This window comes from Peromyscus californicus, unplaced genomic scaffold, assembly GCF_007827085.1.
Source record: "Peromyscus californicus insignis strain IS unplaced genomic scaffold, ASM782708v3 Scaffold_15__1_contigs__length_86483966, whole genome shotgun sequence".
Taxonomy (NCBI): Eukaryota; Metazoa; Chordata; class Mammalia; order Rodentia; family Cricetidae; genus Peromyscus; species Peromyscus californicus.
Genome location: NW_026294447.1, coordinates 13949283 through 13970409, shown reverse-complemented (window position 1 = coordinate 13970409; position 21127 = coordinate 13949283). Strand labels below are relative to the sequence as shown.

The window sequence follows — 21127 nt, the reverse complement described above, 5'->3', positions numbered from 1 at the left end:
CAGGAAAGTACATTCTAGTTAAAATGATGGTGTTTTTCTAAGAGTGTGCAGTGGTCCTTTCTGAGCCCTGGTACCTTGCTTTTGGACACAGAGTACTGCTTTCATTACAGAATGAATGTTCTCTCAGGGAATTACTCAGTTCTTTGGATAATCAGGACCAGTGGGGATAAGAGCAAACAAAAACTTGTATACTCCACAAATGGCTAGACTTTGTCAGGATCAAAGAGCGAAGGTAGTACTCAAGGTATGTGGCTGAAGAAAGAAACCGGGCATTGATTACCCCTGGCAATGACCAGCAAAGCACAACCAAGGCAAAGTGGTCTGAAGCTGCACAGCACGAACTGCACCAGGCTAGTACAAGAGAAGCTCACAAGGCACACTTGTGTGGGCCACACAGTCAGCAGCTTGGGCTTGAAACCTATTGTAAGGAATTCCCAGAATATGCAGATTTCCAGCAGTTTCTATTTTTCTTACACTAGTCAGTCTAGCTGTGTAAGAGCTTATTTGTATTTACAGTCTAAAAAGGATTGTTTTAATTATCTTCTGAGATCACTGGATGCTTATTTATCTTATTCCTAAAATATGAATGATAAGTCACAAAACTTGACAACTGGCTTTCCCCTTCTCACCAACTGTCCACTGTCCCCAGAGTCATGAGAGAGGCTGCATGCAGCAGACAGCAGATGAACACCCCATCCTCCATCGTTCCCCAGCTCTCACCCATCTCATCATTTCAGTGAGCCAGCACTGCAAACAGCATGGCAACACGTGTGGGCAGCAGGGTCAGTGCTAGTTTATGTGGGTAAGTACACACCTTGGTTTCATTTTTTATAGGAAATTTCAACACAATGTAAAGATTTACAAAGGAAATAATACAGCAAAGAAGAATTTATTTGGCCTACAGAACCACATTTTGACTTTGGTAAAACCCAAATAGTTAAAGGTATTACTGAAGTAAATCTAAGTAGACTAACATTTCTTCATAAATGCTACAAGGAATTGGGCAATCATTATGAGCAATATAAAACTTTAAAACGGTATTAGCCTTGCAGAGCTGATCACTTCAATAGTTTATTTCTGTTAATGATAAGAATATTTTCTCAGTAAAATCAAACAATTGATTCTGTAAGAGTGAATGAAAAGATAGCATTCGTTCTAGAAAAGTGAACATTATCTTGAAATCTCAAGAGGAAAGTTAGTTCACTGGAAATTCACCGATCTTTTAAAATAGAAAACTGTATCCAGTTCTTTCCTATTTCAAACATACAGGTACTTTAACAAAGAAAATCCCATTTTCACATCTCTTTAAAGGATATTACAGTGAAAGGTAACACATGGATTGTAGGTGCACCTAGTGAAATGCTGAGTAGTGTAAATGTCAAGAGAAATCAGCTTTTGACACAAAAGAAAATCAATGGTCACACAAATTCCACATGATTTAGACAACTAAAAGCAAAGCACTAAGTACAAGACTTCCCATTTCTTGTTTGGCACATATATTAATAAATTTTCAAACATCAAACAATTTAAGACCAATAGATACTAAAACCAACTAGCACAGTAATAAAATGCCTAAAGGTTATGAACATCTTAAGTACTTAATTCCCATATGACTTCTGTAATCAAACATATCTTCTGTGAGGTGCAACCTGTTCAAAGCATCATCTGTTTCAGGATTTCCCACAATTCATTCAGTATCCCACAGAAAACTCATGTTGAAGCACACAGTTCCTCACTAAATTTGGTGGGTCTTCTGATGGGCTTCACTTATGAGAATATATGTATATACCCTTCTCACAATTTTGAAAAGAATGGAAGGCCTTCGTACATGTCAGTTTTTAATTTTATCCAATCATTGATCTTTTGAAGAGTTGTTTTCTCTTGACTTAATATTTTTGCAACTTTTTTCATCTTTTGTTCATTTCTTTCTATATACTTCATCCCTTCCAGCTGCAGCTGGTCCAGCTTTTCATTTCGACTTTCATCTAGGGGTATGTTTTCACACATGACAGGATTGAATCTAAAATATGTATCAGGAGGTAACAGACCATCCAGCATTATATGGACTTCTGTTAAAACAAAAATAAAGGAGAGAGGGTGGATAAGACAAGAAGGTGTGAGGCAAGTTATTTTGGAATGCTCCATTAATTTTTTTTCTTCATTTAAAGTTATCTTCATTTTAGGCACATTATGAACATGCTTTTAATACCCCAACTCACAATAGGTTCAAGGAATCCATAATAAGAACAAATCTACAAATTGCAAATCACTTTCCAAATACTTTATATATTCTGCTCAATTAATGATCTTGCTTGATGACTCTCTTTCCCTGATAAAATGCCTTACTTTCCTTTTGTTTTTCATTTTTTTGGAGACCATCTTCACTGGGCTATATATTTATGCGTATTAAAATTAATCAGTTTTAACTGTGTAATTTGAAAAAGTTTGGTAATGGATAAACATTTGTTTTACTACCACAAGTCATGAGCATTCTTATGACCTCCAAAGGTTTCTGAGTCTCCAGCAAGTCATCTCTTACCCTCCTCCTTTTTAAAGAATGTCAGACAAACAGAATCATGTTGGTTGTCTTGTGCTCCTCTTAATCAGTCATATATATATTTACCACTTAATCAATAATTGCTTAGAGTGGACCATATAAAACTGTTGTTTTTTGTATTTCAATAACAATTTATAATAAATTATTATTTATGTTTCAATGTAATTCTTGCATCTGTTTTCAAAGTTAATTATCACAATTAAACCTCTGTATTTGTATTAATTAGAGCATAAGTACAATGAGGTAACATTTCACATCTTCTAAAGTTTCCAAAAGAACTCACCATTATCTGAAATATAGACTTAGGCAGTATGAGATTGGCTCATTAAAGACTGTCTGTAGTAGAATATTATTTTAAGGTGTGTTGCTTTTGTTTACATTGCATTTGTTTAGCTCTGTGAAGCTGTGTTACTGTGCCTGTGTAAAACACCTGATGTAAAGAAATGGCAAGGCAGGAGAAAGGATAGTGGGACCGGCAGGCAGAGAGAATATACAGAAGGAGAAATCTGGGAGAAAAGGATCAAGCTAGCAGTCAGAGAAGGAGGAGGACTTGAGGTACCTGCCACCTAGCTACCCAGCAAGCCATGGAGTAAGAGTAAGACACAGAAGTAAGAGAATGGGAAAAGCCCAGAGGCAAAAGGTAGATGGGATAATCTAAAGTTAAGAAAAGCTGACTAGAAACTAAGCCAAGCTAAGGCCGGGCATTCATAAGTAAGAATAAGCCTCCGTGTGTGACTTATTTGGGAGCTGGGTGGCGGCCCCCCAAAAAAGAATAATAATAAAAAAAAAAAACTACTGTCTGAGCAGATGGCCTACCATAAGAAAATTTTATTGAATCATCACAAATGCAAATTAAAAGCACAAAGTCACACTATAAGGTTGGCTCTTATCAAAAGGTAAGAGGTAAGTGTTGCTGAAGATGTGGAAAAAGGGTAGGAATGCAAATTCGTACAACCACTATCAAAACAACATGGAGGTGCTACACAGACATAGAAATACAACTACTATATGAACCAGAAATCCCACTCTGGGTATATATTTGAAGGAAATGAAATCAGAATCTTGAAGAGGTATTGGTCATTCCATGTTCACTGCAGTATTAAAAATAGTCAGGATATGCATTCCAGTATGTATTTTACATGCAGTAGGATTTTAGCTGCAACATCATGGATGAATCTGAAGGCCAATGAACAAAGACAAATAATGCATGATATTTGTATGTAGAATCTAAAATAGTCAAGCTTAGGAAAAAGAGAGTATTGCATGCTAGCTGTCCTGGAGTTTAATGATGGGGAAGATATTGGCTAAAGGGTATAAACTTTCAATTCCTGCAGCTGAATAAATGCTAGTGTTTGAATAAACAGTATGGTAATCAGAGTTAATCACACCAGGAGATGGAAACATTTATCTTGTAGCAACTGTTATAGAATGTACTTGAATTTAAGCAAGTTGCACACCTTATATATACAGTTTTTGTCAATTTTAACTGAACAAAGTGAAAAAGATACCTTATGAATTCAGCAAAATTTCAGAGAGTGAAAAAATGCAGTTTGTCGTGTTTTTGTAGGTTACCTTTTAAAAGATACAAGTCCTTAACAGAGAGCTGAAGAACCTCACTAAGTTCATGATTTAACTAAAAGCATCCTGATACGGAGAGACTGGCTTAAACATGGAGCTGTTAACTACTACTTTAAGAAATTAATAACACATTTTAGGATATAAAAATAAAGCAGTAAGGTTAAGAGATATAAATAAAGCTCAAGGTTCAAAATTCAAAATTCAAAATTCAACAGACACTTGCCAAAGGCTCAATATGTGCTAGGAACTGGAATCAACAATAAACTTGATAAGACAAGATAAGCATTTTTGCATTTTAAGGTGGTGAGGATGAATCTCGGGGCCTCACAAATGTCAGACAAGGACTCTTAATACTGAGCTATACCTCTACCTTTTGCCTTCTATTCTAATGGCACAGAGAGACGTGCAATAAATAAATATGTAATGTATAGCCGTAAGAAGACAAGTACTTGGAGAGGGAGAAAGAAAAAGAAGCAGATGGGTATGTAAGTGCCTGGAATAAGATGGTGAAGAACTGGAGAAATGGTCTGGAAAGGTCTCCTGAGAGCAGATGGCCTGAATGAAGCAAAGGCCACACATGTATCTAGGCAGAGGGCCTTACAGGGACAGTACAGCAATAGCAGAAGCCAAGAGGCCCACGAGTTCTTAGAGTGTATGGAGAGTAGTAAGAATTAAAATGGCTAGATATATTTTGGGGAAGAAGAGGCACATTCAGAGGTTCAGTCTTACACGGTCTGATAAGTTTAGTGGAAGACGGCTTTTGGATTTTGTTCCACAGACAGGAAGCCTAGAAAGTTTTTAAGAAGAGGAAAGAGGGATGATATTTTGAATAGACTTTAAATGGGCCACTTTAAGAAGACTATTCTAGAAGGGCACCAAAAGCAGAAACAAGAATGTATTCTAATGCCAGGTGACTTCCACATTTTTCAGAATCCAACTGTCTTAGTCCTCCAATTGTCTCATGGTTATTATACGAACATTTAAACCCACCTGACCTTTGTCGCTTTTCCTTTTCTTAACCAGCAAGTCTCCACCTGAGCTTTTGTCCAGGTCAGCATTAGATAGTTCTCTAACTCTAAGAGAAGATGGCACTAACTTCCAAGAGAGTGCTCTCTTTAGGGTCACTGAACAAGGGAAGGGTGAGGAGCTCCCGTGTGCTTTCTAAGCACACAAGACAGACCTAAAGCACTCTTTCACAGTTCAGGTCACATGTACCCAAATCAAAACACTGTAAACTGAAGTGTCTCAAGGTAGCACAGAAAAACTAATTGTAGTAGTCTGAATGTAATTGAATCCCATAAGCTCACAGGGAGTGGCACTATTAGGAGGTATAACTTTGTTGGAAGTAGGTATGGCCATGCTGGACGAAGTGTGTCACTGTGGGGGCAGGCTTTGGGGTCTCCTATGCTCAAGCTATGCCCAGCATGTCACACAATTCACTTCCTGTTGCTTGCAGATCAAGATATAGAACTCCCAGCTCCTTCTCTAGCACCATGCATGCCTTCATGCTGCCATGATGATAATGGACTAAATCTCTGAAACTGTAAGCCATCCCAATTAAATGCTTTCCTCTGTAAGAGTTGCCATGGTCATGGTGTCTCTTCACAGCAATAGAAACCCTAAGACACTAACCCTCTGTATCTGTAGCACTGCTGATAACATTAGAGAGCTTAGTCTTCAGGCTTGTGTACGTTGATGTATTTCTCACATCACTCTCATACCGTCCGGTGCCCAGGGATACTATACACTCTAATGGTGCATCAGGCCAGATACATTTACACTCATGCATGGCCAGGGCTGAAGGGTTATTCAGAAGCAAACCTCCATCCTGTAAAACAAAAGTCACAAGATCAGTCAGTTCAGTACTTACTACAGGGAAAAGCTAACAGTGTAGTGAGCAATTTACAAGAGTCTCTTCAAATGATTTATTCATATACTACAACTGCAAAATCCACCATCTAAGATGATAAATTTTAGTTTCCTATTTTCAATAACATTTTTGGATTGCTTTGTATATGCTGTTTAAAAATACTGAGATGAACTGAAAAACCTAAAAACATTTTCATGTGTATTTATTTATTGATTGTGTGTTCACACACATGGAAGTCAGAGAAAAACTTCTGCCATATGGGTCCTGGAGACTGAACCCAGGTCACCAGATTTTGTAGCAAACACCTCTACCCACTGAACCATCTTGCTGGCCCCTGAACTATAAAATTTTTAAAGACACATTAGAATAGTTAGTAGTTAATAATAACAAAACAATCTCCCACAAGTTCAACATAAAATTAATTGAAATTTAAACAAAATAATTTTAAAGTATCATATCCACATTACAGCTATAAACTGAAGAAAGTAGGAAAAAGTTTGAACTTTTAAGTCAGTGGTTCTCAACCATGGCTGTGACCCCTTTGGGGGTAGAACAATCCTTTCACGAGAGTCACCTGAGATCACTGGAAAACACAAATATTTACATGATGATTCATAACAGTAGCAAAATTACAGTTATGAAACAGCAATGAAAGTAATTTTATGGTTGGGGATCATCACAACATGAGGAACTCTATTAAAGGGTCATATCATTAGGAAAGTTGAGAACCACTCTTCTAAGTGTTTTTCAGTATCAACATGATTTTGAAGAATTCAAAAAGTAATGTAAAATATGTTGATAGAATAATATAAAAATAAAAAAGTATTTAAAACTATGTCCAAACTGTAATAGGATGAATCACACAATAATATTTAAACACATTTCATTACTATATTGATACTGATATTAAAATCTAGGGACATACATCTGACTACAGGTATTTTAAATAACTGTGTAGGCTTTTTCCTATATGGTTTTCATATGTATTCCATTGTAGATGTATGATTTGTATTTCAGTGGTCTACTTTTTTCCTGTTAGTTACTATCTTCTGAGTTTCTGAGATTACTTCTATAAAGCGAAAGTTTCTAATTTTGATGAAGTCCAGTGTACCAGTGATTTTTTTTGTGGATGGACAGTGACTCTTGGTTTATGTCAAGGATTTTGGTGTGTGTCTGTGGGAGAGAAGGTGGGGGCAACAATAGTGACTACTTCAAAGCAATTTGTTGAGAAGAGTATCCTTGGGCTGCAGAGATGCTTTCCTGGGTAAAGTGCCTGCTATACAAGCAAGAAGACCTGAATTCAGATAGCAAGCACTTAGTAAAAGCCAGGTTTGGTGGCAAATGTTGTGTCTGCAACCTCAGCACTGGAGGGTAGAGACAGGCAGATCCATAGAGCCTACTGACCAGGCAGTCCAGTCAACTGGTAAGCTCTGGGTTCAGTGAGAGACCTTGTCTCAACAAACAAGGTGGAGAGCAAAGACACCTGATATCAACCTCTGGTATTCACACAAACTACTCAAATGCACTATACACACATGCATAGCCTGTCCCACAAAAGGACTATCCTTTCTTTGAACTGCTTTGTGTCTTTATCAGAGCTAAAGGCCATATGTATGTAGGTTTATTTCTGGACTGTTCTATTTTATTCTCATTCATTCATTCTCATTCTCTCATTCTCTCTCTCTCTCTCTCTCTGACCTAACTTCCTCAAATAATATTTAGCATGTGCTCACACTAGAAGGCAGATATATAAAATATTAATGATCACTCATATGAAGTTTTATAATATTTTTGAGACTACAGGGAAACATAAGGTCATCACATTCTGAGAAAAGCAGTCTGGTTACATCTTTTCATTGCTTATTCCATTCTACCTTTTAATATGGGCTGTTAGTTCTCACTTTATGGTCTAATTTCCATCTCTGAATTGCTGACCACCACTGTCTTCACTACATGTCTTTGAAAGACTATGGTGTATGTTTTTATGCTGTGACTTTCATTAGACAATATTCTTTTAAAAGACATCTCTTGTTGGGCATGGTGGTATACATCTGTTAGCCCAGCTCTCTGGAGACTGAGGAAGGGGGATTGCTGTGAGTTTAAATGCAATCTCAGCCACACAGGACATCTGTGAGTTTAAATGCAATCTCAGCCATACCAGGACAGCAGGGCTACACAGCAAGCCCCTCTATTAAACAAAATAACCACAGGATATATTTCTTATCAATAGGTGTGACCATTTCACACCATGGCTCTTTCCATGGTGCTGAATACTGACAGTCTCTGAAACTGAAACGAAAGAACACTGGTCTATGAAAGGTCCAAATCTGGGATAAAAGAGAAAACACTTCACCCTGTTTGCCACTTGGATGACTGCAGCTGTCCTAAGATCACTGACATCTCTCTTCTCGGCTGAGTCCAGGAAGAGGGCATTTGTATTGAGAACAGAACTAGGAAAGGACAGCTGGTGCCCACTCTTGGTATCATGCTCACTTTGTTTATGGAGTCAACAGTCTGAATTTTCAGTGTGTTTCTTAGTAATACAGTTAAATGCTTATTATTCCTAAACTCAAAGTAGCAGTAGCAGAGAATAAACAAACAGCAAAATCCTAAACTAAAACAAAATATAAATTAAAGATGTGAGAGCATTTAACTAGCATGATTAACCCTTTGGTTTGAACCCCTGCACAAGAGAAAGTGTATGTGTGTGTGTAGGGGGGTGGTAGTTCTGTATTGCCAAGGATATTATTTCAGTTCAATTGTGAAAAGCCTAAATAACCATCTATATATTCCATACCAGATCAAAAAGCTTACAGTGATGATAGTTCTGGGAATGAACTGAGCCTTTACCTGGAGTAACAGATCATTATAGTTGGAATAATTACTTTGGCTATTAAGAAAAGAATTTTCCTCAAAGAATCTGTAGGTTCCATACATGTAGCTAAACCTCAGTGCACCATCCTTGCCATAAAGGCACCAAGTTCTCTGTTCTTTCTTGCTACTAATAACAGTCCTCTTCCTCTGCACATCTAAAGATGTTTCCATTATGCTCTAAGAAAAATATTCATGGTTTAAATTCCCAGTGTAACCTCACCTTCTGAAAATGCTGTTTTCTCGGATATCACAAATGCGGCTTTCTATATCTTTAAGGCTTCGTGTGTGTGTGTGTGTGTGTGTGTGTGTGTGTGTGTGTGTGTGTGTGTGTGTGTGTGTGTAGCTCTGTGTATACGTATATATATAATATAACATATAAAATATATACACATACATCACACTAAGATTTTCTAAAAGTATTTATGGTACATATAGTAATATTCAAAAGCTATAATTTCTCATTGAAACAATACTATTACCTTTTAGAAATTTTACAATACTTTAAAGTCATTTTAATGACAAGTAAAAAACACCAAGTTGGGTGGATGTTTGCTTTGCATGGCCAGTACCAATAAAATGAATGAAGCCAGAAATCAATTTCTGCAAATTTTTTCAGTTAAATTGCTTATAGTAGAAAATTTGCCCTTACTGAAGTGAAATAAATACAAATTTAATTCATTAGATGATGAGGCTAGTATAAAAATCTTAACAGGAAATGTAAATGGTAATTGAAAATGGAGAGAGATTTGTTTTGGTGACACAACAAATCATTCAGTATAAATTGCAAACTACACAAAAATATCACCAGAATGTATTTCCTGCTATACATGAAATGGTATACATTTTTATTTCAGACACACGTCTCACAGACACATAAAATAAATGAGAACTGAAGATACAATGGGTGTCAATGTCACAGACCTCAGAGAGCCAGCATGGCCCCTTCTTATGAGAAGTCCCCAATAAAAACATGACTAAAAAAAAGAACCACAAAAACCAAAACAAAACAACAAAACAAAAACAAATGTGGCTTTCCCCTTATCAATGGACACCAATGCCTTACATCTATGTCAGCTTTCCATTTTTGTCTTATTCCTAAAAACCAAAAATGTTTTTTACTTATTTTAAGACTGAATCTCAGCATGCAGAGCCTAGGCTACCTTTGAACTTATGATCTTCCTACATATCTTCTGAGCTGGCATGGCTACTTTTCTCTTAGTTTTTTTTTTTTTTTAATGCCCTAATTTTATTGGCTTTAATTATGTGTCTATGTGCACTCAGGTGTCCATGGAGACCAGAGGCATCAGACCCGCCTGGAACTGGAGTTACAAGTGGCTGTGAACCTCCTGACATGGGTGCTAGCAATGTAATAAATTAAAGATAAGCAAAATTTAAAGGGTATAACTCATTTTAAGGGTATAACACATTCAGTGGCACTAGTTACCTTTACATTATCTTGAAATTTTTATTTGTAATGTTCCCAAAAACATTTTTAGCCAAACTGTGTTATTCCCCATTTTCTTTACCTAATCAACTACTCATTCTATAGACAACAACTCAGATGAAAACTTCTTTGTAAAGAATTAATCATATCTATACTACTTAACTCTCTACCTTACTAGTGACTTTATAGACTGAGGTGATAGATACTTATCTTCTAGTCTGAGTTATTTGGCTGCATTCAGGTATGCCTTTTAGCAGGATCCATGAAGCTCAAACCGTATGCCAGCTACTGCTAAAAACGTACATAGTCTTCCTAGCTAGCACAGTGCCTGGGACTGAGTCAGCATTACATTCTGTCTAGTTTAGTGACAGTTATTGCTATGGACTGACACAAGCATAACATGGTTGATATGAAGTATGTTCTTTCTGCTCAAGACTTTAAGATAAAGATAAAATTTCACCACATTTTTATTATTATAGGCTCTGAACCCAACCTTTTAAAAACGTAAATAAAGCCCAAGAGGAGTAATATATTAGAATGTGTCATCAAAATGCAGAAGCTGGGGTGCTACAACAGGCATTTAGCAAGCATAAGGTTCAGCAACCGCAACCCCCAAATTAGTTTAAGATGATTATTATGGCTATTCTTGGTTGTCAATCTGACTACATACATCTGGAATTAACTAAAACCCCAAAATGGAGCAGACTTATGAGGGATTTTTTGCTTCATTTGAAGTGGGAAGATCCACTTCTAATCTGGATCTTTGAGTTAGGGAGAAACATCTTTAATCAAAATCTTTTGAGGTGGAAAGACCAGTCTCTAATCTAGGCCATGCTGCCTGCTGAAAGCCTATATAAGGACATGGTAGAAGAAAGTTTCTGCTCTTTGCCTGCTAGCAAGTCCATTCCTTCACTGGCTTTACAGATTACTTCTTTGGGATTCTGATGTATACTGAAGATGAGCTGAGACATTCAGCTGACTGAGCATAGTCTACTGGATTCTTGGACCTTCTACTAATAGGTAGTCATTGTTGGATTAGCTGAACCACAGTCTGTATGTTAGTCCAATAAATCTCCCTTCTTTCTTTCTTCTCCTATCTATCTATCTATCTATCTATCTATCTATCTATCTATCTATCTATCAATTCACTCTATAAGTTCTCTTACTCTAGAGAACCCTAATATAATGATGTATCAAGATTTTATTTTTTTTTTACCAAAGATGGGAAGTTAACAATTTAATTTTGTAAGTAGGGCTGCTGAAAAAAGATGAGATAGAGTAATTTTGTGTGAAAAGTACTACTTCAAGATAAAAACTATGAAAAAAAGGTAAATACTATGTTACTTTCTGACAAAAAAGTGACTTAAGCTAGTCAGAAAGAATACTGCCTGTTTTAATTTTGTCTTAGGGTTTCTACTGCTGTGATAAAACACCATTACCAAAAGTAACTTGGGGAGGGAATGGTTTACTCTTCCCAGCTTGATAGTGTTGTTTGTTTTTGCTCTTTTTTGGTAGCCTGCCACCCAGTTTCCAAATAAATCCCACATGGAGGCTTATTCTTAATTATGAATACCTGGCCTTAGCTTGGCTTAGTTTCTAGCCAGCTTTTCTTAACTTATCCTATCTACCTTTTTTGCCTCTGGGCTTTTCCCGTTATCTTACTTCTGTAAATCTTACTCTTACTCTGTGGCTTTATGTGTAGCTGGGTGGCTGGTCCCTGAAGTCCTCATCCTTCTCTGGCTACTTCCTTTTTCTCCTCCATCCAGATTTCTCCTTCTATGTATTTTCTCTGCCTGCCAGCCCCACCTCTTTCTCCTATCTTGCTATTGGCCATTCAGTTCTTTTATTAGACCATCAGGTGTTTTAGACAGGCACAGTAACACAGCTTCTTGGAGTTAAACAAATGCAATATAAACAAAAGTAACACACCTTAAAATAATATTCTATATGATGACAACTGATGAATCATCAAGAAAATGCCCTATAGACTTTCCTACAGACCACTCCAATGGGGGCATTAAGATGTCTTCTTCATAAATGACTGTAGCCTGTGTTGACATAAAACTAAAACACAGTTTTCCAGAGCAAGTAATACAAATTGTGAGTGCCATAATTATTCTTTTTGGAGTCAAAGGCAAATTAAATTTTAATCATCTATTTAATGCTCATAAGCATAGCAATATTTCTAGCAACTGTCCAAATAGAATATTAATCCATAATTTATATTTGTTCTCTCTCTCTTCCCTCTCCCCTCTTTCTCAACTCCCATCCTCCCCTCTCTTCCCTCACGCCCTCCATCACCACCACCCCAGGGTCTTACTGTGCAGTTCTGGCTGTCCTGGAACTTGCTATGTATAGCAGGCTGGTATTGAACTAACAGATATCCACCTGCCTTTGCCTTCCAAATACTGAGATTGAAGGCTGGCAACACCACATCCCACTCCATAATTTATATTCTACCTGCCTCCAAAAGGATATGAAGGAACCAAAATGAGATACCTGTAGACATGACAGTTAACGGCTATTTTTAAATGAGATTATAAATAACAATATAAATTTAAAGACTTTATTATGAGAAATTTATAGAAGTACCATATTTTAATGTTATCTTTGGCAGCTTCTAAAGGTTAAGAAAGAGACAGAGACTAACATTACTTACTTCCAAGTTTTCTTTTGTTTAGGCAGTCAAGATCATTCATATATCAGAATAAAATATTTTTATCTTTTGAGGAAATAACTATCCTATTTCTTCCTCAAGATTTGCAAAAGGAAACTAAAATAAAATGTTTACTTAAGTAGGGTCTTATATTAGATTCCATTTGAATATTCTTCCTAAGATAAATGTGTCATTGCTTCTGGAGTCCACTGGTTAGTTATTTTATCAGTAGCTCAAAATAAATTGAGAGAATATAGTCATCAGTATAAAAATGGTCAAACATAAAAAGAAATATTACTAGTCTATGTAAAATAGAAAAGAAATGACTAAAGCACTTTAGTTAGTGGAACATTAAACCTGCTTCCCCTTATATAAAAATAAAAGCTGAGGTGGGAGGAATGTGATATCAGGGCCAGCCTGGAATGTCCAGTGAGTTCTAAGTCCTGGCTACATAGTAAGATGGGGGTGAGGGAGGAAGAGATGATAATGAGAACATTTCTGTGTATATGTGACTTTTTATTGGCAGCCTGAAATATGATGATTATATTAAAAGTTACAATTTATAAATATTATATTATTTTTTATTTAAATACAGTAAGAATAATATAAGAAAGGAGGAAGTTATTGATATGGACAGAAAAATACATATTAATATAAAAATTGTATCTGGTTAATAAATCTTGAATCAGTATCAGAAACAAAAATACCCTCAAGACTAGCCCTGATGGAGTAGAAGAAAAAAAAAAAACAGAAGGGGAAGTGCTTTTTATAATTCAAAATAAATAGTTTGGAAAGATTATAAAGATAAAAGAACTGTGCTTTAACTACAAAGATTATATTACTTCTAAAAACTAAAAGAATGTAGGATAATTGACCAACATTTTAGAATGCTATTTTATCAAAATGTAAAATAAAACCGAGAAAAATAGTTTAAATTTTGTAACCCTGATAGATGTAAACTATAATATTCTATAAGGAAGTTTTCAAGTTTATATAGCCAACAGACATACAGAAGATCTATGCATGGGCTTTGAATGCTATCTGGAGGTTCTTGCCAGTAATATTAGACTTTTTTCTTACAACTGATTATCATAAAGAGTATGCATATATTTCAATGTTTAGAGAGGAAAGTCAGAATTCATGATTCCTTCAACTAAGACTGATTTTAAGTGAGAAGCCACAAGAAAATTTAGCCTTTATAAAAATACATATGCTGGAAGTGTTAGCTCAAAAGCTTTAATCTGCTTTAATTTTACTATTTAGTATAAGCTATGAATTCAGATTTTTATACAGTGTGAAAAACTGGACATAGGAATAAGTAAATGAACCTATAGAGATAAAGAATTATCAGCAATATTCAACTTTCCAGATAATTCAACCATAAACTTGAAACCGTATAGTTAAAGACAGCATCCTGTAACTTGTGGCTTTGTCTCTGGTCTATCTCGTAACAATTCTGAAGACTCTAATTTCTTATTTGTAAAATGGAAACAGCTCTGTCTCCTATGAAGCAACAAGTAATAAATGAGACCTTACATGTGAAGCACTGTCTAGCTCAGAACTAGCTTAGTGAGTGCTTACTATTATGTGACAATCTGCTTGCCTTCAGAGTTCTCTCTCCAAAACTGTCACATAGATGACCTGCACCTGCAGGAAATCTATCAATTTTCATCATGTTGGCATACAGTTTATGCACACAATCTCATTTTCCATCAACACAGGTACTGTGTCTATCAACCACACAATATAGAATAGAAAAAGTTTTCCTAACTTTCAAGTTTCCAAATTCTCAAATCAGAAGGCTTATTAAAAAACAAAATAAAACAATTAAAGTGTCTTGAATTACACATCTTTTGACATATGTGAAAACACGAAGGAATTCTCTTTGTTGATCCTTGTGAAGTTCAGTGGTATTTAATAAATGGTGACTTAAATTTTTTTTGATTTTTGAGACTGTAATATTCCTCTTTCTCTTTCCTCCCTCAAAACCCTCCCACACACCCCCTCCCTGCTCTAGTGCAGACTCAAGTACTTACAGGTTTTAAAGACAGCCACATATCGACTTACTTGATGAAGATCATTGCCCAGCGCATACTCTGCAAAGTAGCCTGGAGCAGCTGAGGAGGCTCTAATGGCTTGCCACATTTTATACTGACAGCCTCCTAAATAGTGCGAGTTGACGCCAGGAAAATGACCGTAGTTTCTGAACACAAAGGCTTTGGGTGTTTGTCCTCTGTTTACTACGGTACTTACAGCAGCTACCTAGAGAGTTAAAAAGTAAACAATATGACTATTAACTACAGTGTCTAGAATCTCTAAAAACTAAATACTATTTACATTATTCATTAATTTTTTTAAAGGCAGGGAACCTCATTCTGCAGCCTTGCTTGGTCCAAAACTTACCATGAAACTTAGGCTAGCCTTGAATTTATAGCAATTTTCCTGCCTCACCTTCTTGAGTGCTGCAATTACACATCTGAACTGCCATGGCCAGCTGAATACTATTAGTTATATATATCCACAAGACCAACAAGATCAGTGTGTAACACAAAATACTCAAAGAAACTACACATTTGTTATGAGAGAAACAAAGGTAAAAAAGATATAAGCTATGATACAATTTTGAGATATATTAGATGAGAACAATAATAAAAGATGCATTTGAGTGTATGACTTTACTTAAAAGAACTTAGTATTGTACACATTTCTAAAGTAATAACTAATGCAACAGTGTCAACAATTAGCAAATACTTAAAGACCAACAAATGTAGTATTTCAATGTCATTTACAAATTACTCTGTTTTTATGTGTTTTGAAAATATTACAATTTCACAAAAATACATTGAAATTCCATCATAGTCAGTATGGAAATCAATATGTTGGCTCCTCAGAAAGTTGGAAATCGATCTACCTCAAGACCCAGCTACACCACTCTTGGGCATATACCCAAAGGATGCTCCATTATATCACAAGGACACTGGCTCAGCCATGTTCATTGCTGCTCTATTCATAACAGCCAGAAACTAGAAACAACCTAGATGTCCCTCAAAAGGAGACTGGATAAAGAAAATATGGTACATTTACACAATGGAGTATTACTCAGCTGTTTAAAAAAATGACACCAGGAAATGTGCAGGCAAATGGATGGAACTAGAAGAAAACACACCAAATGAGTTAACCCAGACCCAGAAAGATAAATATGGCATGTATTCACTTATAAGTGGATATTAGCCATTAAGTTAATGATAATCACCCTACAATCCATAGACCCTGAGAGATAAGTTATAGAGGAAAGGACTGAGGAGACACATGGATCTCCCTGGGAGGGGGATAGATTTTATGGGTACGGTGGGGGCAGGTGAGGATGGGAATGGGGGAATCAAGTAAGGAGAGGGAGGGGAGAAAGGGTTAAGGGAAGGAATGTGAGGAGAAACAGATGGAATTGAGGGACATTTAAGGGATGACATGGAAACTTAGTGCAATGGAAACTTCCTAAAATATATGAAGGCGATCCTAATGAGGTCTCCTAATAATGGGGAATATGATGTCCCAACTGGCCCTCTCAAGTCACCAAATGAGGACTCCAGTACTGGGATTGGGTTGCATTCAGTTGAATTGTTGGCCAAAGGGGTCCCATGGAAATCCCCAAGCAATCCAGGTTGTTGCTAAGACAATGGGTTGCTCTCCCCAAACTGACAGCAGCGGACTTTGAAAAGGACAACACCCACACAACTCACTGAACATGGAGCAGCTGAACTGATGCCTACATGGAGCCTTGACCCCTATGTTCTGGTGTCTTTGGTGTGGGAAGGTACTCTGCAGGCTATCAAAAGAGAAAGGTAAACACTAACCGAGCCTATAGCATTTGAACTACAATCTGTCCTGCCTGCAAGATATGCTAGGGCAATGGTGTCCCAGAACTTTTGGGAGTAGCCAACCAATGTCTGATTTGACTTAAAGCTCACTCCATGAGACAGAATCCACATCCTTCACTGCTTGGTTGATCGAGTACCAGAGACTAGATAGTCCACAGACCTAGAGTAAAACCAAAGACTACTGGTCTTAAAGAAAAAAGTATCAAAAAATGACACCTAATCATATTTTGCTATACTCATAGATCAATGCCTTATTCAGTCATTACCAGAGAAGCTTCCTCCTGAAGCAGACAGGAAAAGATGCAGACCCTTGCCAGACATTAGACAGAGTGAGAGTCCTTAGAAACCGTATCTCTAAATGGGATGTCTCCATCAAATCTCAGAGCTCAGGAATCCCTCAGAAGAGGAGGCATTGAAACATGGTCCATGAATGAAGCTGAGTAAGGTAATTTCTGAGGCCTTGTGAGAAAACTCCAAGTAAACAAGACAAGAGTCTTGCAATCTCTGTTCCTCCATAACATGGGTTGTTCCTGGATGTGCTTATGTGCCCCTCCCAGTGTAGTGGATAGGAGTGAGTTTACTTGGGATTATTCATTACAACTGGTTATTATTTGTTTATATGTCTCTAAGGAAAAACATATTTTTGCCACGTGCAGCTTGTCTTTGTGATTATATACACCTTGAACTCATGAGAACTTTATTCAGGAGACCTTTCTTAACCCTCAGTTACAAACTGTCTGATGCTCTGAATAAAGTTGGCTATTGCATGAGATTTTAGTCTGCCTCATTTCCAAGGTTCATTCTCCCAGGTCCCACCACCAACTAGAGTGGTAAACAGAGGAGAAAGAATATAAGAGCCAGAGGGGGATGGAGGAAACTAGGAGAATAAGGCTCTTTGAGTCAATTTAGCAAAGCTCATATAAAGTCACAGCAAGGCCTACATGGTCTGTACCAGATCCTCCGTAGATATTATAGTGTTCAATTTAGTATTTTTTTTATGAGACTACTGAGTACTTGAATGAGTGGGTCTCTGATTCTTGTGCCTGCTCTTGGGGCTCTTTTCCTTCTGTTGGGATGGCTTATTCAGCCTAGATGTAATGGAATTTGCCTATATATATATATATATATATATATGTATGTGTGTATATATATATGTGTGTATATATATATGTGTGTGTGTGTATATATATATATATATATATACAGAGAGAGAGAGGGGGGGGGTGTTTCTCTGTGTAGCTTTGGAGTCTGTCCTGGATCTCACTTTGTAGACCAGGCTAGACTTGAACTCACAAAGATTCGCCTGGCTCTGCCTCCCGAGTACTGAGATTAAAGGTGTGCACCACCACCGCCCGGCTCCTTATTATATTTTATTTTGTTATACTCTTAAAAGTCTGTTATTCTCTAATGAGAGACAGAAAGGGAGTAGATCCAGAAGGGAGGGGAGGTATGGAGAAATTGGGAGGAAGAGAGGGAGGGGAAATTGTAATCAGGATATATTGCAGGAGAAAAGACTCTTTCAAGGAAAGAAAATGGAGAAAAAGAAAAATTGTCATTTAGTAAAGCCAGAGCATAGCTCTGCACAAATTCTCAAAGCTTTCAAATTACAGGCCAAAGTTTTTCTATCCTGTGCCAAGCCCTGCCAGGAGCCTGTTTGCTTTCTCATTTAGTAAAGAAAGGCCCTATCCTCAATTTCTGTAATTCACGACTCTTGGCATCTTTGGGTACCAGCTGGCCAGCTACTAAAATTCGGAGGGTCTTTCTATAACTTAGGTACAGAGAAAAGAGGACGAAAAACCCTATGGGTAACTGCTCTATTTATTACAACAAAGAACCTTGGATAGGGCTCAAGTTTCCTCATGTTCACATCTATTCCTTTACCGAAAGTTGACAATTTCCACAATTTGGAAGCAAATATTCAAACAAAAAACATCCTAGGGTCCTCTCCCAAGGAATGGAGTCATCTCTTTGTCGTGGCTTTCAAGGCCAGTGTGTGATCTCATCTGCCTACTGTTCCAGTCTCATCCCACATGCTGCCCTCAGATCCTTGGGCCCTAGTCTTCAGGAAGGCTTGCAGTTCCTGGAATTCTCTTTGAGCCCTGCATAGACCATTCTCTTTGTCCTTTTGCCAGGAATGCTCCTACTTATTAGCCTTCACAATGAGGTCTCACAAAGTAGCCTTCCTTACATCCCTTGAAATGTATGCTTTCAGAGAACAGCTAGTGTGTTCCACAGTATCCATTTCAGGAAACTACTTCATTTGTGAGATTATTTACTTAATAGTCACATTAAGTAAAAAATTCGCAGCCCTATCATTCTACTTAAGTGTCTAGCTTACTTTATTATTCTAAAGTAATAACTAATACAATATTATCATCAGTAAAAACCACTAAAGATTAATACAGTATATTTACAAATAGTCTTTGTTTCTATGTGCTTTGAAAGCATTATGATTTTAGTAAAGCCATAGCATTATCCTGCACAAATTCAGTGTCGCCACAAAGGCACAGATCATTCACAAAATGAAGGTATGAAAAGTGATGACATTAAAAGAACAAGAGAGAAAGTGGTGTCTTGATTTTGCATTCTTACAGCTTGCTGCTCAAGAATAAATAAATACAAGCCATATGGGATTCCTAGGCACATCAATTATAATCCTCAATCAAACAACTACTGTTAAAAGCAAGCTAAAGCAATTTCAGATTGTGGGGTTCCAAACAAATCAATAAATGAAGAGCTACATAGAAACATACCTAAATGACTCAATTTTTAAAAACTGGAATTCCATTTGTATGTTAATGTAGTCCTATTGATTTTATATATTATATACAACTTCTCTTTAAAAACCTAAGGTAGGGTTGGACAGATGGCTCAGAGGTTAAGAGCACTGGCTGCTCTTCCAGAGGTCATGAGTTCAATTCCCAGCAACCACATGGTGGCTCACAACCATCCATAATGAGATCTGGTGCCCTCTTCTGACCTGCAGGTGTATAAGCAGACAGAACACTGTATACATAATAAATAAATAAATCTTTTAAAAAAAAAACCTAAGGTAGAAAATAATTTTCCTTAAATCACTAGACTTTGTTAAATTAATTATGATAAAATATTCTGTATTTTCAGTCACAATTCATATTTGTAAACCTTTATTATACTTTTACTACATACAGATACAATCTAATGATTATATGCTGAATTTTAATAGAATGACCTACAGATAAGGAATCAAGAACATCTATTAAAGGAAGTTACCCAGAATGCTTCTCCTTGTTGTGACTACTCACAATACATATTTTCTGTACAGTCTACCTAAGAGATCTCAGACTCACCTTAGGACATTTTGGGTCTCTCGCTGTTTCAATCATTAGTGCAGATCCCATTCTATCCCTTTATTAAGGAACAAGAATACGTGAGTTATATCAAAACTATTTTATCTCTTTACAATCAAGGACTATACACTTGCCTGTAGCTTTCTTATAGTGCTACAATAGACAAAAAAGAACTTTAAACCTCCAAGAGACTTAAATGCAATTAATACATACCACACAGCAATGACATATTATGCGAATTTATGAAGACATGCTCAGTAGTTACAAAATAAAAGAGCATTTGATGGTACATCAGTTGGCTTTATAATTTTAAACATTTATTGAAACATCTTACATAGTATTATGACTTCATGAGAAATGATATGAATTATTCCTTCCTAGAAGTATCAGAAGACCAGGAAATAACATTTAACCTGCAATAATGGGTAGGGTGACTTCATAAGTTGAAGGATGTAAATACATGCCATGCTATAACTGATAATTCCAACATAATTTCCCATGGAATCTTTTTAGTGTGACAAAAGGAGCTTAAGACTCATTTTGAAGATTGAGTAAGAAGAGTTAATGCATTTCTGAGAAAGAGGGGAAATTATTTATTTCATTAAAAATTAAAAATCTATAGATGTTGAACAAAAAAAAACAGGAAAAAAATTTGAACATAGACTGTGATGTAATGTGGTATTTTAATAAATAAAAAAGGAAACAAAAAAGTAAACTTGGATGGTTGAAATGACTAAAAAACAAAGCTTGACTACCACTTCAAGATCATTTTCAGATAGACAATTTACTTAAAAGCTTACCACTAGACTAAAAATAACAATTATTTACTTGATTTCTGGGTAGAAAGTAATTTCATGGGCATCGAAACAAAGTTAAAAATCATTAAGAAAAACATGGTTAAATGAACATTTGTAAATCCACTGTATTAAAAATATCACTCACTA

General features: G+C 36.4%; 1 protein-coding gene across 4 annotated transcripts in view; it reads right to left on the bottom strand.

Moving 5' to 3' along the window:
- Window positions 1–870: 870 nt before the first annotated feature.
- The window catches only part of Pnpla8 (patatin like phospholipase domain containing 8), a 61734-nt gene continuing 41477 nt past the window's right edge, over window positions 871–21127 (bottom strand). For all 4 annotated transcript variants that reach the window (XM_052738403.1, XM_052738402.1, XM_052738405.1 and 1 more), the window contains 4 exons: window positions 20184–20241; window positions 15047–15241; window positions 5768–5963; window positions 871–2069 (listed from right to left, as the gene is read on the bottom strand). In XM_052738403.1, the coding sequence (XP_052594363.1) occupies window positions 1795–2069; window positions 5768–5963; window positions 15047–15241; window positions 20184–20241 (724 nt within the window). In that variant the 3' untranslated portion in view covers window positions 871–1794. The remainder of the gene's footprint in view (window positions 2070–5767; window positions 5964–15046; window positions 15242–20183; window positions 20242–21127) is intronic.